Raw genomic sequence first — 17,936 nt, 5'->3', positions numbered from 1 at the left:
TCTCTATATGTGTGTGGACAGTTGTGTAGCTTGGTCTCTCTGTAAGGCTCCTAGCAGTGAGATCAGGACCTGTCCCTGGCACTTAGATGGATTTTGGGAACCTCTTTCCCATGCTGGATTACCTTGCCCAGCCTTGACTCAAGAGGAGGAGCTTGGTCCTGCCTCAACTTGATGTGCCAGGCTTTGTTCAAGCCCAAGGGAGGCCTGACCTTCTCTGAAAGGAAATGGAGGAGGGGTGGATGGGGAGGGGAATAGATGGGAGTTGGGGGAAGGGGGAACGGGAGGAGAGGAGTGAGAGGAAACTCGTGATCCATATGCAAAATTAATGAAAATAAGTTATTTAAATAACATAAGAAAAGGGAAAAAAAGTCAAATAGACCAGGGCATGAGCTTGTAGTCCCAGCAATCTCAGTAGCTAAGGCAGGATGGATCACTAACCCATGAGTTCAAGTCCAGCCCAGTAGCACCATGAGATTCCCCCCAAAAAGTACAGAAAGAGAACTGAAGTAAGTAAAAAAAAATCAAAGCACCACAGTCCAAACAACAGGTTTTGAAACATAACTGCGTGCTTTATTGAGATACACAGTAAAGCAGTAATATAATACAATAGTAAGGCATATATTTGGTGAAGTCTGATATGTTGTGAAAATGAAGTAAAACTGAAGTTTAAAAAAATAATTAGTAAATGTTACAGTGTTGGTGTTAAAACACAATATATTATGATACTCAAGTAAGAATCCAGTACCTGGAAACAATGGTGATACATGCCATGTGATGTTTATGCTTCAGTTACATCGATTATGATTTACACTTTAATACTTGATGGTTATAAAGAACATGAAATGATGCCCAAATTATGCTTAAAATCAGCAATAAAGCTCTCAGTTTTTGTTCAAATATTTTGATAGATTCACTCCAGAACTAATATCTAAAAGATAAAACAAAATGATTAAAACAAATTTATGCACTCTATCTACCTCTGATTTTAGAATGAAACTTAAAACTTCTTAGTAGGATGTAAAGTAACCCCTTGTTTTAAATCTTAGTTAAACCCTTGGGTAAAGAAAATGTCCGGCATCACATAAAAGAGAAAAATAATGCAACACTAAAACCAAATCTCAAATTTGTTTTTTACCTTAGAGCTTTGGGTTTTCTTTTGGAAATTATAAAAGAAAAAGAGAGAATGGCGTCCACACAACAGACAATTGGTGAAGCTGTGAAATTAGGTGTGCACAATTACCAGGAACACCCCAAAAGCAAAGTGAGGTAGAAATAGCATGAGAAGCTGTGTTTGATGTTAATTACAATTAATAATGTACAAAATCCACTCTCTAAAAGTTAATTATACTAGAAGTTAGAGGTAACAGATTTGCAAAATAATAGGACAGTGATTTCTAGTCAAACGATGATTTGTAAATGTTGTAGTTATACAATGGCGTGAAAGAGGAAATAAAGCTTTTCCTACCAGTCCTTAGCTTTCACCTTCACTTTTTCTCCTCTTTTTTCAATGATCTGCATTTGTTTATAATTTAGCCTGCCAGATTTACCAGAGGGTTCTGAGAGGCTTTTGTTCTTGAAACTGTCAACTTGTGCCTTCCCACTCACAGTCCTGTATGGAATTACTTGCAGGGAAACCAATGCAAAAAAGACAAATGCAGTTTATGGACTTCTGAATTGACATTCACCAGGGTCACCATGTGATTGGGTTACTTTCTTACCACTAATCTTAAGTCTTGCAGCATTAAAAAAAAAACCTCATCACAATGAAAAAACAAAATCTAAAATCTAAAAAAATCAACAACAGCAACAGCAATAGCAACAACAACAACAACAACACTACCCACTTCAGTTTGAGTGTAAGAAGAGGGCAGAACAATTTCGTTGTGATTATAGAGATGTTTGTATGTAGAGTGGTGAATATACATCCCACTCTTTTACAGAGTAGCTGCTCCCTCATTGGGATTGACTGGGGAGTCACAAACCTCAGCCCCTACCATCTTCCTCCTATTGTCCAGGAGTGAAAAATGCCTTCTGATGCTCTTTTGAAGAAACATCATTAAATATAAACCATGGCATAGCCAGCAGCAGGAAGCTGAATATATCAACCAACAGATTACTCTGATACAGTGAGTCCTGTGTATTCGTTCACATGTTCCTGAAAAAAATCGAAGCTCTAGTTGTCAGTGGAAAGTTTAAAACTAGAAACATCTGGAGCCCTAGACAATATTTTAGTATGGTAGTGTTCTCCTGGCTTCAGGCTCCAGGGAAAATTCACTCTTGCCCAAGCAGATAAACCCAGATGACTAGAAGCAATTTATTTCCGTTAGCAAGTGGCAAGAACATTTGAAGAAGAAATTTCATATCTATTTATCTATACACCTATAGTATTTTTTATACTTGTAGACATATAGATGTATAAAATGAAAGCCCATAGCCAGCCCCACTCAGTCAACAATTCTCAAAAGAGCAATATGAAGCAGTCATTTGGTGGTGTTAGAGGAAGTCCTATCTTTAATATGCAAGAAAAGAAATCATGAATTCCATATGAATACTACGCTAAAATAATGCAAAACAATGTGCTGCCTCATTGTGTGTGCGTGTGTGCGTGTGTGTGTGCGTGCGTGTGTGTGTGTGCGTGTGTGTGTGTTTAGGGGTTTTATAAACAACATTTTTTTATAAAGTACACTTTAGTTTACAATCTTTCTTTATAACTGTTATAAATTTTTAAACAACCCAAAATGCGTTCCATATAAAGAAATGGCAAGTTATTTAGCTATCAAGATTTTACATGTAGTTTTCTTTTAACTTTTTTGTACAATTGCATAGACGTGTAAAACCTGCCATTGTTAACAAAACAATAACAGACTTAGAAACTACTGAAATCTACAGTATAGTACCACTACCCTTCACAAAAATATAGATTTTATTTCTTGTAAACTCTTACTGTCTAATCCTCTTTGTTGTACGAATATTATAAAAACCATGCGGGAATGAGGAGTTGTAAAACATTTATTCTGCTCCTTCTTCATCTGTCATGACTGAAACTAAGGACTCCATCGCTCTGCCCAAATCATCTGCCATGTGGAAAAGGCTCCCTACATTGTGTCCTGAAAAACAAAGAGAAAGAAGAACTTTACAGAGGGCTCAGGTATTGTTCCCCTGATCGCCATTATGGGGAGTCATTCCCATTTCAGGGTAAAGACAACACAGAGGCTGCATTGAAGTTACACACACAGTTCCATTTTCCACCCATGTTCAGGAAGAAGCAAAGCCTTGTTAATGAAGCATTATATGGTGTTAGTATCAGCTTAATGCTGGATCAGCCTACTGATGTCATTTGATGAAAAAAAAATGTGAAGCATTGCATTTAACTTCTCAATTTCAACTTCCCAACTCATCTCAAAGAAATGTCATAGGCAAGCACAAGGCTCTTACTACAGAGAACATTTTGTAATGGGTTCTTTCTCACTTTGTTGTATTTACTACAACTATATTTATTCTGCTGTATATACTACATTTTCCCTATCAAACCACTACCACTTCTCCTACTACCTTCACCGTTACCACCATAGGCACCCTGACAACCACACAAAATCTTCATTTACTGGCTACTTCAAGTGAAGAATAGCCATACTATAGTGGATAAGACCATTTTCTTTCCACTTTTACTTTGGTTGAAAAATAAACTCTAGATTTGACCTTTTTGTGCACCATTCACATTTGAATTAGAAAGCTTCAGAACAAAAACCACTTTCCATTCCAAATTACTCTGCAGCCTAATTATAATATGACCTATGTGTAGTGCAAAGATTTGGGGATCCTGAGAATCCATTTTTGCCTGCCCACTAAATGAGGGTTAACTATCAAAATAGCCTTTTCATAACAATGTGGCATGACCCGGCATTAATCCCCCAACATGGAATCAAGAGCATAATGTCTGTGGGTACTCTAGCAAAACTAACAGCTAGAATAAGATAATCTGAGATATACTTTACAGCTCTCTCTTTTTAAAATATGTCCCATATTTCATGAGTCTAATTTTAATTCTTCAACCTTGGTAAGTCATTCTCTTTTTCAAGTACTGTCTTTGGAAATGAGATGCTTTATTAGGCCATTACTACCTTATCATGTATCAACTTAACAGAGTCTCAGGATTGCTAAAATCCCAATAAAAGTCAAAGATAGAACAGAGCATGTGTTCTGTTATTTATTTCCATAGAGACATACCTTTTTAAAACAAAATATGGGAGAAATAGAAGTGGGTTCACGGACAAGAACTTATACAGTGATGGCACCAGATCGATTCGAGATTTAGAAAATGTTTGATGCCACTCAGGTACTTATACCACGGTGGGTAAGTTTGTAAATCTCTCTGAGTTTTATTTGTGCAGAGAATTTTGTTTAACTGAGAGCTAATTATGTTTAAAAAATTACTTTGGATTTTGTTTGAGACTTCAAATATAAAAACATTTAACAGAGCATATGTACTATTCATAAAGTGGGCCAATGTTTTGGTAGTAAAAAAAAGAAACCTGGACTCATCTTTCACTTTCTAGTCTCATATGGATAGTAGAATATATATTATATAATAACATAGGAAAGCCAGGTATACTAGTGCATGTCTATAATCCCAGTACTCAAGGAAGAGGATGTCAAAGTCAAGGCCAATGTGTGTTACACAATAAAATCTTGTGTTTAACAAAAAACCAACAAACGTAAAATAAGAACACAAGCTCAGGAAGACATAGTAGACCCCCTTGTTATTCTGTGGATCTCAGAATGCAAATATACAAGTGAAAGCCATAGGTTGGAGGGAGTCCCCTGCATCTACTTTTCACTGCACAGCATCCCTGGGGCATCTTCACAATTATTCACACACTTCAAAGTCGATGGAGTAAATGCAATTTTTGAAGTATTAGCAATCTTAAGAAAGCCAGTAAAATATCCTTAAAGCCTGGCAGTGAATATAATTCCAACTGTATCTTATGACACATTATCTGACCCTAGGATACTACCTAATAGATAATATATTTTAAAATATAAACGGAGCAGGGAATACCTTAGCTTTTCCTACTAATTTATGGAAAATCAAAACTAACCTTTTAAGACTGCTGGCTAGGGGTTATATACTACAGTTCAAAAGATAGTAAAATAAATTAATGTACTAATAGAATACATTCCCAAGGGATACTTCCAGTATTTAAAATGGTGTTTGGTTACTACCTGGAAAAAACACTTGACTATCCATAAATACTAGTTCTAGTGGGTTTCTGTTATTCCAAATGTTGCCAGCAGAAAGAGAGGCTCATTATTGTTAATATACTACACACACCATCATAAAATGTTGGCGGTATTAACCTGTTTAGCGTTGGTAAGAGACTTTATGATCATTCTTATGCTATATGAAATAAAACTTTTATATGTGGCTTGCTATATTTTCATCATATGTTTGCTATTACATATTGGGTAACATAATTTATAAATACCCATTTTACCAGAATAATGATTCTATTTTTATGGAAGCTTGTATTGGATATAGACAACAAACAAAATAAAACCAAGTTCATTATTTTTGAAAAAATGCAGCCCCCCAAAAAACTTTCATTCATTGGAGGGATAAAACAGGGATAGAGGACACAGATTTGTATGCATCATGGTTCTATTATCCTTTTGTGTAAGGAAGAGCATTAGTGAGGTCATCAACTTTACCTGATAAAAATCTAAAAATATTATTCAAATATTATACTATAAACACAAGAGGTCAAAAAGTAGCTAGTATTCAAGGAACAGTAATGGGCTTTGGGCACAACTTGACAAAAATGTATCTATGGAAAGTATCACTTTAATCCATTATTAAGCGAGGATTATTGAACACAAAGGCACCATGAGCTGAACATTAGGAGAGTTTTATGTTTTTCCAAGTTGGCACTCATCGCAACACATTTAGTCTCACATGCCACCACTGCCTAAGGGAGTTGTTTTCCACAGTGATTGGAAATGAGACTTTCTGGCAAAGATCCAAGACCTCAATAGCAATCTGGCACTCTATTTTTTTTTTAATTCAATTCCCATACAAATGGTTAGCATTCAATTGGCCAAAGCAAAGCCAGAAATCTGTGGCAAAATAGGCTTATCTTTTCCCCTCCATAATTTTATCTCTAAAAAAAAAAAATTGGCCAAGTGTGAGTTCAGGGTATTTTCATCGCCTTATCAACATCATTATGGTTGTGTCTCTGTGATGTCTGGGAACTTATCTGACTACTGGGACTCTCAGGTAGTAGTCACCAATTCAATTCAATCTGCAAGACTGTGAAAATATTTATTCACGAATAAAACATGCTCAGGGATCTCAAAATTATTACAGATTTCTTGTCCACAAAAAGTGTGAAAATTTAAAGTGGGCACTTACCATCAGAATCAGCCAAAAAGTCTCACACAGTAAGTACGTGAGTAGGGAAGATTCAATGCATCACTGATTCAAGTTTTCTTAGTTTCTCCTCCAGGCTAGTGTTCCCTCCCTAGAACTTCCATCCTTTTCAGGGACATCAGTGTAGACACCCCAAGAATCATTACAATTATTATAATGGCATAGCAGGGTCTTGGCAGAATTTTTAGTATAACTACTTAGGTTTTAAACATGCTTTATATTATTTTCTACTGTTTTCAACTGTGTGTACTTGTGAGGGGGGTTGTGCATTGGGTTCCCTGGAGGTGGAGTTACAGGTGGTTGTTAGTCTCCCAGCATGGGTACTGAGAACTGAACGCAAGTGCTCTACAAGAGCAATATGTGTATTTCACTACTGAGCCATCTCTCCAGCCCCGTGACTACTTATGTTTAAGTGTATCAGTGGCCACTTAGACAAGCATTCCTTCTGTGCTAAGGATCCAGCTCATATCGAAGAACATTCTAACTCTCCAGCTTATCTCTCAGATCAGCATATACCAGTGTCACATACCAGCATATACCAGCGGCATCTCTTGGGAGAGCTTGCCTGCCCCCTTCCTTCATATTAAGCTCTTGTGTAGGGCAATCTTATTTCACTTGGGCTGACATTTAACACTTGGTCACCCAACAGTCACTTGAGTAGGTAAGTCAATGTTCAGGTAATGAAGAAGCAGCATTTCATCACTGAATAACATGTATTCAGTGTTAAGTCTGCACCTACTCATTCCAGTCCTTAAAAGGGTATTTAAAAAACATATTAAAACCCTAACATTCATTTTTTTTAACCCTAATAGGTTACTATTCTGTTTGGTTCCTAATGACAAACACAAAGAGTCTTCTAAAGGACATGTTGAGATAATGTGAGCCTTTCAACTACTGGGAAAACGAATGTGGCACTCAAGTCAGGCTTCCTGGACTCCATCCTTGGCTCTGCCACCCTGGACACTTCGCTTCCCCACTCCTTGATTCAGTTACCTTAAGTGTGAATAAATAAGAGTTCAGAAGAGTACCTACCTTCGTGTTTGTCATGAAGATTATGTGACACAAAAATAAATGGCAAATGCCTACAACAGTGCTTGGCACACAATACATGCTGGAAAATAAGCTTAGCTAAAATGGAAATGAAGGAGTGTAAGAATGAGGGAAAGAAGAAAAAAATCAAACCAAAAATAAATAAATAAATAAATAAATAAATAAATAAATAAATGGAGGTCATCTCAGAAGAATAAAAACCAAAGACTCGGGCAGAAAATGCTCAGGTCCTGGAAGTGGAAGGAAGCTTTATGACTCATCAACCATGTTCAAGGTAAAACTTAATTTGAAGATTCTGTTTGTGTTGCAAATGGCATCAGATATGAACCGCAAAGTTCCAACTTCGGGGCTAGAAAGGGTGCTATGTTTCAGAGACTCCTGTTTCCCCAACCCCTGCTGTTGTCATGGAGATGACAACGACAATGAACATTTGAGGAAGGCTCCTCATAAGCTGCAAGTGGAGAGGCGACGCCCATCTTCAGATGATGAGAGAATGTATAATACACACATGCGCGTGCACACACACAGTTCTTACACAAGGGCCAGACACAGAAAGCAGGATGAGACAGACAGAAGCCATGGCTGTGAGCCCAAGTCTCACTAACCTCTCTCATTGGCTTTCCAGGGGCATTTCTTCCTTTAATAATAGAGAGAGGAAGAGGCAGAGATATCAGAAAGGAAAAATAAAACACGCATAAATATACAGTTTCATTCCAATTTGCTTCTTTTACCAAACAGATATTGAGGTGACAATTCATTTATTCCCTTATAGGAAAAAAAGAAACAGAAACAAAATTCCACAAACACATCTAATCAAATAACCTTTGCGTACACTTAAAGTCAGTGTAAACAGATAACAAGACCCAAAAGACATCATTTATAGTATCCATAAATTTCACACATTAAACTGGAGGAAAATCACACAGAATAGAAATTTGACAAATAGTGGCATTGTTTTCAAGGGTGACTGTAATAGAATCTCAAGCTTGGTATTCACCAACCTCACAATCTCTTCACATTTGACTTGACAATCAATGTATTAAAACATCAAAAGTTGTTTATTGTATGTCAAAGCAGAGCCCCACAGAGGACATGGACTCTGTCCTCTTAGGAATAATTTGTTCTAGATCCTTGAAGCTGAGGAAGTCCGTGACGGGAGTGGGTGGTGAGGAATAAAAAGAAAAGATGAAAGGGGTAAGTCCCACTAATGGACAAACAACAGAATGAGATCTGAAAATGAGCATTCACCCTCTTCCTCTTAATTCAACAAGTATCAGGAACATTTAGAATCAATGGCTAAAGACTGTACTTGTTTTATAGAACCTCATGCATACAATTAAGCCTACTGCTTTGAAAAGATAGTCTGTTAAGAAGCTATTCTATGGTAATGTTCATAATTGGACATGCCATTTTATGTCTCCACGATGTTCAAAAGCCCAGTGGCTTTTGATTTTAGCTATTGGACAGTTCTTCACACAGGCTCACATGAAATTTCCACATTTTGAGGAGATAAAACCAATAGCTGTGCAAGATCCTTTCCAACATTATCATTCTCTCCAACTCTCCATGCTCAGTGTCTTCAAAATGATTCTGGAAACACTACTCTAGAATGTAGATACAGAGCTGTAAAGGGCACCTTTTATAACTCATATTTGAGGATTCAGACTTGTGATGTATGTGTAAGATGTGACATTTCTTCACTCCCTCCTTTTCTTCCTTCTGAATTTGACTAGGGGGGGGGGAGTCAGAGATTATTTGGGATTTGACCATGTAAAACTATGCATTCATGCTCTTCCTTGAGCCAGGGGCAAGAGGAAAAACGTGTACAGCAGTGTGTGTTACCAGAAGCAAACTCACACGGAAGACAGGAAAGGGAGGTGTCCATCATTTCATTCTTTGTGGATCTAATAAACCTACTATGGAGTACTCTTTCTTTTGGACTCTTTGACAAGATTTCTTTTAAGAAACTTAAAAAGAATCCTTTTAGTTCAGAGCTCTATTGTCCGGTGGCAGAATTAATTCTCTTTTATAAGGCTGTGGCCTTATGAAGGAGAGGGCCCACATCTCAGCCACCACTCTGTCCTCAGTCTTTTATTATACGTGGATGCTACTGGTATTTTGTCAATGCCGATGAAACTGAATCAGTCATGATTGTCAACCTGAAATACCATGGAAGAGGAATCTCCAATAAGAATGGCTTGCCAGCAGGTGTATATGGGCATTTTATTGATTGGTAACTAATGTAGGTGAGCCCAGCTCACTGTGGGTGGTATCATCCCAGGGCATGTAAACCTGAGGTGTATAAGAAACAATAGCAGATGAACGTGAGCTTGGTAGAAAGCCATTGAGCAGTGTTCCTCCATGGTTTCGTTTCAGTTCCTGCCTCCAGATTTCTGTGATGGTGTCCCTTAATGATAGATACTAAAGTGTAAGATGAAATAAACCCTTTCCTCACCCAAGGTGCTTTTGGTCAGTGTTTTCTCACAGCAATAGAGGAGAAAACTAGAACATTATGGTATCAGCGAGGTCATGGCCAAGGTCTTTTCTGTGTTGTGAGTATGAGTGCTATCCTTTAGAGTAGTGGTTCTCAACCTTCCTAATGCTCTGACCCTTTAGTACAGTTCTTCACGTGTTGACCCCAACCGTACAACTATCTTGTTGCTACTTCATATCTGTAATTTTGCTACTGTTATGAATTGTAATGTAAATATCTGATATGTGACCCCCAAAGGAATCATGACCCACAGGTTGAGACCCGCTGCTCTAGAGGTTGGATTCCAAGAGCTAACACTATGTGCTGGCCTGTAACTTTGATTACCTTTAACTTTGGCAAGGACAGTGTTGTGACAAAACTATGATTTCTACTCAGAATGTGATTTCTTGAATAACCAAGATTACAGATCTTTATCAGTGCTACATGGAGACACACTTGGGTGACTGTCAACTGGCTACTGATGAAAATAATGCAGCAATTGGTATTTGATGTGTCTTGGGTACTTTTCAGAAGTCCTATTTTATGTAACCCTATATTCTCTCCAAATCATCTCTTGTCACTTGGTTTCCCATAGACTCTCAAATAATTTACAAAAGAAAAGGCCCTTTTTCTAGAGCTAAGTTCAGTGTTTTCTCCTGTCCTAAAGATAGTTCCTCACTGAGAAAATACAAACTACAGGGTTGGGACATTTTAACATGGTCTTGAACAGTAAATAAGTGCAAATGTCCACTTGCATACTTTTTTTCATGCATGTGTGCTTTAGAAAGTTTCTTTGCTCTTCAGTTAAGGTGTACATCTGACAATGTGGTTGTTATCAGGAAATGAATCAAGAGAAAAGGGAAGTGTGCCGGGGCGGTCCTAGCTGTAAATCAGGGGCTTGGTCAGGTCTGGAGAAGTCTGGTTTCCTGAGGCAACAAGAACTTGAGATTACTGACTAGAACTCATGGTTTCAGAAAAAGAACGGAGAGAAATTATTGTTTTCAAGGTGCCTTTGGCTTCAGCTTTCTTAGGTCACTTGTGGCTTAAAAATATTCTAACGTTTAGGATTTAAGGTTGATAACCATTTTAGGGTTTCTCTTTTATTACTAGTCAAATGTGATTGAAATGTCTATACTTTAAATACTAAATAAACAGGCTCTCTGGTGGACAGACAGAAATGCATAAAGCAATTCATCTCCACAGCTTTGCTGAGCCAAAAGCTGATCCACCCTGAGGCTTGTGGCTGTGTACAAGAGTCTGAATAGACACAAAATAGAAGTGTAATGCAGGGCTGAGCAAATTTTCTCTGCAAAGCACAAGGCAGTAAACACTTTAGGGTATATAAGCCACACAGTCACTATAGCATTTATTCAATTTGGTCACAACTACGCTGCTTTTAGGGCAACCATGGACACTATGTAAATGAATGGGCGTGGCTATATCTCAATAACCTTCATTTATACAAACAGTAGGGGGCTAAAATGAGCCCAAAAATTGTAGCTTATTGGTCTCCAGTGTAAGTGAATAATTTACCATAAACTTTGTTGCGTGTATAGAAAACAACGGTGCTTGTAGAAGGTGGGAGTATATTTGGCCTGATTTAAATAAAATTATATTTTATTTTATGTGCATGGGCATTTTCCCTACATGTATGCCTGTGTAGTACATGCCTGTCTGGTGCTCGTGGAGTCTAAAAGAGGGCACAGGATTCCCCTGAAACTGGAGTTAGAGATAGTCATGAGCCACCATATGGGTGCTGGGAATCAAACCTGGCTTCTTTGGGAAAGAAGCCAATGCTCTTAACTGTTGAACTATTTTTTTTTCTGTTGAACTATTTATCTAGGCCCTGCATATTTTCATATTCTCTCTCTCTCTCTCTCTCTCTCTCTTTCTCTCCCTACATATCATCTATCTATTTATTTTGATGCTGGGGATTGAACCCAGGCCCTTGTTCTCATTAAGGATGTGTTACATCTTCAGGCTTGCCTTTTTTTTTTATTTCTCCTCCATAAAAGAGCCATGGAAGACTATCTGAATATTAAAAGATAGCAGGTTTGACAAAGCTATTTGATTTGGGGGCATCTGGAAGAATATCTGTGAGCTTATTTGGGCAGCAGTGGTATAAAAAGAAAAAGATGCCATGGGCTGTTACTGATAAAATTCTGTGGAACAGATTAATAAGAAAGAAATTTCAGAGGTAGAATAAATCCTCCAAGAGGACATTTTCTTGGTTGTCTTAAACACTAAGCTTGTCTTGTACAATATTATTTGTTAATCTGTCTAAAGGAGCACCTCATTTTAGGAAGTTCAATAAAGTCCAATACCACATCAACAGATAAGCATTTCTTTCGTTAATGTGCACACTTGTATATAGAAATCTACATTTGTAGACCACTAAATGGTCAGAGATACATGGACATAAATTGCTTAAAGTGCTCAATCTTAAATCGTATTGCCATGTATTGCTTGTTCTTCTCATGTAGTGTTTCTATGCAATAATGGTGGAGATTCAGTGAGTGTCTTAACGTAGAAGTGTGTATCGTGCCATAATTCAATGTTTATCCATACTTAAAGAGGGACAGATTATAGATAAATAGGTCAGACAGAAATTGATGACTGTCCACTGAGCACCCAATTGTGAACAGCTAACTATACCTAAAGACTAATGAGGAAAGATAAAAATCACAGAGTTAAATGTGCACGCTCCCATACCTTAGGGTGTGCTGCAGTTTATATTGCCCACAATTCAAACTAGAGACGGCCACGGCTTAGGACTAAGTGGAGCAGCATGCTCTCTTTATTAATTTGGATAATAGTTGAGCAAAACCATTGTGATAATATCAGAGGCCTAATTTAACTTGCTGAATAGCTATGAACAAGGAACCTAGCTTCTTTGTGCTTCTAAGCACTTTGGGAATAAAAGCTAAAGATGAGGTACCTTTAGGGCCAGGTTTAAGGCACAAGAGTGGCAAGCAGGAACATAGATGTAAATCCAAAGCATACCGTATTTGTTTACTCTCTATATTTATGGTGATTTTAATTTCTTTCTACAAAAAGCTTTTCCTCGTTGGAAATTAACTAGCAGGGTAAAGCAAAGCACAAGGTGGTTTTTAATAACGCATTTCCACTAAATGTCAGACCGCTGGCTCTGACATCTGCTTTGAGTTACTGAAACAGCTGTCTGAAATAACTGGAGCAACCAAGATCTTCACTTGTTTCTGGAAATACAATGCTTGGAACATGAACAGAAGAATCAGAATAAGACTATCAAGTCCTCTAAGACATTAGCTCAGTCTTGGCAAAAACTTGTATGGTTAAAAAAAATAAATTATTTTTTGAAAGATACATACATGGGCAAGGAAGTCTGAGACAAGGTAGATAAGAAAACTTTTAACAGTGGATCAGAAGATAAATTTAGCAGATTGTAACCAACATTTTTTTCCTTAGCAAATTAAACAGAAACAGAAGACATTACATGTACTGCTTAACAAAATTTTTGTTTCTGATTATTTGTATGTTCATGTGACTATAAATGAAACTGTTGTATCTACATTTATGTATGTGTATAAAAGCACATAAGCAGCCTACTTTATTTTAGTATCATAGTTTGTAGTGAAAACATGCATAATACATAATTAAACTAGGCTGGTAGCCACTGTTCAGTGTATCGAAGATGCTTGGATAACCTTATGAAGCTTTTCCATTGGGGGAGTCTTTAATTCTCAGATTTAAGATTATCAGGAACTTCTTACTATCATCCTAACATATGTACCTAATGGTATGCTGTCTCTCCTAATTCAGCTGTTTCTATTTACACACAAAACCAAACACAAGCCTAAGTATACACATATGCACACACATGCATACATACACACTCACACACACTGCTTTTCCAGTTATAAATATTTTTAGTTTCAAATAAACGATTCCAACCACATAGGTCCTATATTAATGCTTAAACTAGCAGGAAGCAAACAAAAAAATACTAAGATCATAGCATCACAGAAAGCCCAGCCAAAGGGCTGGAGAGACAGTTGAGTGAGTGCAAGAAATGCCTGTTGGATGAAGACCTGAGTTTGGGTTCCTAGCACTCATATAAAAGTTGGGTATAGTGGTGAGCACCTATAAACATACTACTAGGGGAAGTAGGGTAGACAGGTGGACCCGAGGCGGCTTCAGCTCATCTAGTTAACACTGTGAGTGTGCTTCAGCAAGCAAAACTGTCTCAAAAAAGAAAATGCAAAGAGTTAGAGGAACACACCAGTCTCTGGTCTCCAGTCCTAGGTCCTTCATAACACACACACACACACACACACACACACACACACACACACCTCCTTAAATACTCTGAGAATTTAGCTATTGTAGGGATAAGTCCCGCCCCTTAGGGGGCGTGTTCGCCTCGGGCTAATGTTTACCTATAAATCTGGCTAGCATGCTTGCAGCACTTGCTTCTGCTTTCCTGGTCTCTGCAGGAACGGTGGTTCTGTAAGTCTATTTCCCCATTAAAGCTGTATATATTTTTACAATCTGTCTGCATTCGTTTATGCCGTTACAAGCTATTTATTCTCTTACAATTTAGTGCCTTCCAAGAATGAGTTAATTTTTTTCAAGCCAGTGGGACAGATTTGAGATAAGGCCTTTCTCCCATATTAGAGTACTCAAATCAGCATTTAGGGTATCATATTATTCCTTAAGTGCTAATTTAATAACATGACCTAGGTAGGCTGAACAGAGCTTCCCTGGGTCCCAAACAAGCAGAGCAAAACTACACTAGAAAATGTTGACTCTAGGCATGTGAACTGCAAATATGACAGTAGGGAAGAAGGTATATTCTTTATGTCTCAGGAAATGTCTTCCACATAGTCTACCTGTGAGGACTCTAGACGTGGGGTGCGGCTGGCCAATGCAAAGGATTTCCTTTTCAAGCTGATCAGAGTAGACCTGGGCCAGGGGTCTTGTGGTTGTGTCTTCTCTGCTATATTCCTGTGGCTTAGATGTAGAAGAAATGTCCAGGCTACTAACAGAATAGTACTTAGCCTCTCACAGAGCAGGTAAGCGGGCCGCCAGTTCAAGAAACTGGGGTTAAACACATGTCAATGATCTTTAGGGAAAGGTGAAGGGGTGACTAAATGTGTTGTAGATGCCTCCAGCCCCGAAGCATCTAACCACCTTGAAGAAGAAACCTCTACAATAGTCTAATTCCTTCCTCCCAAGCAGACTGCTTCAGGGATTCATTCTTGTGAAATATATGTTCAATACAGAAACTGTATTAATGCATCAAGTTCTGAACTTCTTTGGAATACTGCATTCCCAATGAACCATGAGTTCTTGGAAAACCAGGAACTTGTTCTTTCTTTGCCTTCCTAACACTTTCTCTGCTACATAGTAGGGACTAGTAAAATCTGGAAGGACAAAGTGAGGATGACAAAGGTGAAGGCATTTTTATTTATCCCAAGCTGGTATATAATCTTCTCTTTCTAAATAATGAGATCTAACAAGAGGAGATACCTAAAAGAGTTAGGATGGGGATGGGGCAAGGGGTTAGTGGAAGACAGGGAAGAGTTCTATCCGTTAAAAATCAAACAGTGGTGTTCGGCAGTCAAAAGATGGCTGGTACAGACATTTAAAATTAGCTTCCTTGATGGTTCCTTAGCAACGCTCTACCAGAACATTATTGCTTTTAATGTGCACTGTACAACGTTCACTCACACATCAAATAGCTAGGAAATGGCCATTGTTAACTGACATTGAACAAAAAGATAGAGAAAACACAGTACTCAAAAGACCCTCCTTATTGCCCTTATGGAGACAAACAAAGCCCTCCGATTTTCCACCACTGTTCCCTGCCTAGGCTGCCCATTAGGGGTGCTAATCACTGGCCACAAGGCTTTCTTCTTTCTCCTTTCTGCTTCTCTGCGCTTTCTTTCTGTCAGCTCACGGGTGACCTTAACTGTGTTTTTCCAGGCTGATGGGGGGTGGTTCAGTGACTGTGTCAGGTAATAAGCCATAAAAAGAGCAGTAAAATATCTCTTTGGATGAAGTAAGCCATTTGCTGCTAATACAGGCATGGGGAACATTTGTGTCCTAAAGTCCTGCTTTTGTAGGGGGTGCAAGACTGTACAAGGTCAGTGTGATAGAGAAAAAGAATGCCTTTCTTTGCAAGGAAGTAAAAAAGCCGATAGCCTTCCCCATGGAGAGCTAATTATCTCTATATTGAAATGATGGGGTATGATTCAGTTTTCAAACACAAAGGGCATCAGATTGCCAGCCAGAATCCCCATCACTATCACTTCTCAGGCATTTTTTACGCCTCACTGTTACACTGTAGCCTTACATCCCCGGCAAAGGCGCCATAGAACACTAATTTTCTCATCTGGGAAAATCATATAGTAACTACTCTTAAATCAAAGATCCCACGTAATTAGCTCTTCGGACCAACATGTGAACCATGTTGTACAAGGTGGAATTCTTCCTTCCAGAAACAATTCATTCACACAGGTACCTGAACTCAAAATACACCAAGCCAGAAATCTCTTCTGAGAACAAAGTTTCATCGATGAAACCAAATTGGCATTCTGCCAGCATGTGCTGCCTTCCAATGGACAGAAACACATCAGTTAGAATGGATGGGAATGGCGAAGTCTGACTCCCTTGGAGTTCTAGGTCCTTACCTCTTGAGCTCGGGAAGGAGTTGTTGAGTTGCTCCATCACTTCCTCTAATCCTGTGCTTGTATCTTGGGGAGGACTCAGAAGATCTTCCTCACCTTAGTGAAAGAGAAACAAGGAATAGCCTTCATACTCCTGCTGAATGCAAACACAGGCGAGGGCCAAGGAGCATTTTACAGACAACTGTAAGCTCATTTTGTTTGCTCATAACAACAACAACAACAAATCCTCAAGCAACTCCTCAAACTCGATAATTAGGAACTACTTCCTTAATGTGTGGAAATCCACATGGAAATTTATCTGTGTCATTATTCTTAGAGAAGAAAACTGTCCGTACTCATTCATTAACATAAAGTCACCAAAACATCTTTTCTTGAAGTCCATTGAGAAATGTGAAAGCTTTTTTTTTTTAAAAAAAGTTACTATTACACACTTGTAATATGTTTCCTTAGCATAAAAGAAAAATAAGAATGCGGCAGATTGGAATTATTCCATAAAGGCAATAAGAGAGAAAGAGAAACTGGGGCTTCCAGTCTTTTACAATTAACAACAACAAAATCAAAATGAAGGTAACATTAAAGTCAAATGTAATAAAAGGAATAAACATTGTACATGAACTAATAAATACTATCATTAGTATTCTAAGGACAGTAGGCAGGGAATATTGAGGAGGTATGCTCTTTACTCTCTGTTACTTAGAACTGCATTATCATTTTGAACAGGGAATTTGTTGTCGATAATATGTGGATCATTGTCTCTACTCAAACAATATTTTAAGTAATGGGAAATCTTCTTAGGTGCAAACCAAACTAATTTGAATTCTGACGGTTCTTTGAAAGTTATTTTTCATGGTGATTAAACTCCCAATCATAAAAATACTTTGGAAGCACACCACTGAAAGCAAGACCTTGTTCATGCAAGTCAAAAATAGTGAATGGGCTTAAGGAAAGCTCAGATTCACTTGTGACTTGGAAATGACTTGGGAGGTATTGATGAAATGATTTACATATTCTTTTCATTGCCTTTGCTCTATGCCAAGCTTGGATTTTCAGCTGAGAGTACAATCTTGCATTCATTCTTGGGTTTTCAACCTTGTTTTTAAAGTACAAGCAGAAAGATCATTTGCTAAGAGAGAATCATATTGTAGGTGGACATGAGTTCGCATGCCATTCCCAGAATGAAGGGTTCATAAGCTGGAATGGATAGAAAAGCCTCTGATTCTGGGAGTCTCAGGCCATAACAAAGCTCTTTGAAATCCTAAGCACAGAAAAGACCCAGCGAAGAATGAAGGTCACAAAAGAGTAAACCAAGATACTA

At 38.1% G+C, this 17,936-nt stretch overlaps 1 protein-coding gene across 6 annotated transcripts in view; it reads right to left on the bottom strand.

Moving 5' to 3' along the window:
• Positions 1-554: 554 nt before the first annotated feature.
• Positions 555-17,936, bottom strand: part of Dmd (dystrophin) — a 2,258,623-nt gene continuing 2,241,241 nt past the window's right edge. For 4 of the 6 annotated variants that reach the window (XM_057760244.1, XM_057760245.1, XM_057760246.1 and 1 more), the window contains 2 exons: positions 16,625-16,717; positions 555-3,107 (listed from right to left, as the gene is read on the bottom strand). In XM_057760244.1, the coding sequence (XP_057616227.1) occupies positions 3,010-3,107; positions 16,625-16,717 (191 nt within the window). In that variant the 3' untranslated portion in view covers positions 555-3,009. Of the gene's footprint in view, positions 3,108-8,082; positions 8,115-16,624; positions 16,718-17,936 lie in introns of all 6 variants that reach the window. The other 2 variants (XM_057760248.1, XM_057760249.1) reach the window with 1 other exon arrangement.

Source organism: Chionomys nivalis, chromosome X (genome assembly GCF_950005125.1).
Source record: "Chionomys nivalis chromosome X, mChiNiv1.1, whole genome shotgun sequence".
Classification (NCBI taxonomy): domain Eukaryota; kingdom Metazoa; phylum Chordata; class Mammalia; order Rodentia; family Cricetidae; genus Chionomys; species Chionomys nivalis.
Note: the sequence above shows the minus strand (reverse complement) of the source record. Positions and strands in the feature narration are given on the sequence as shown.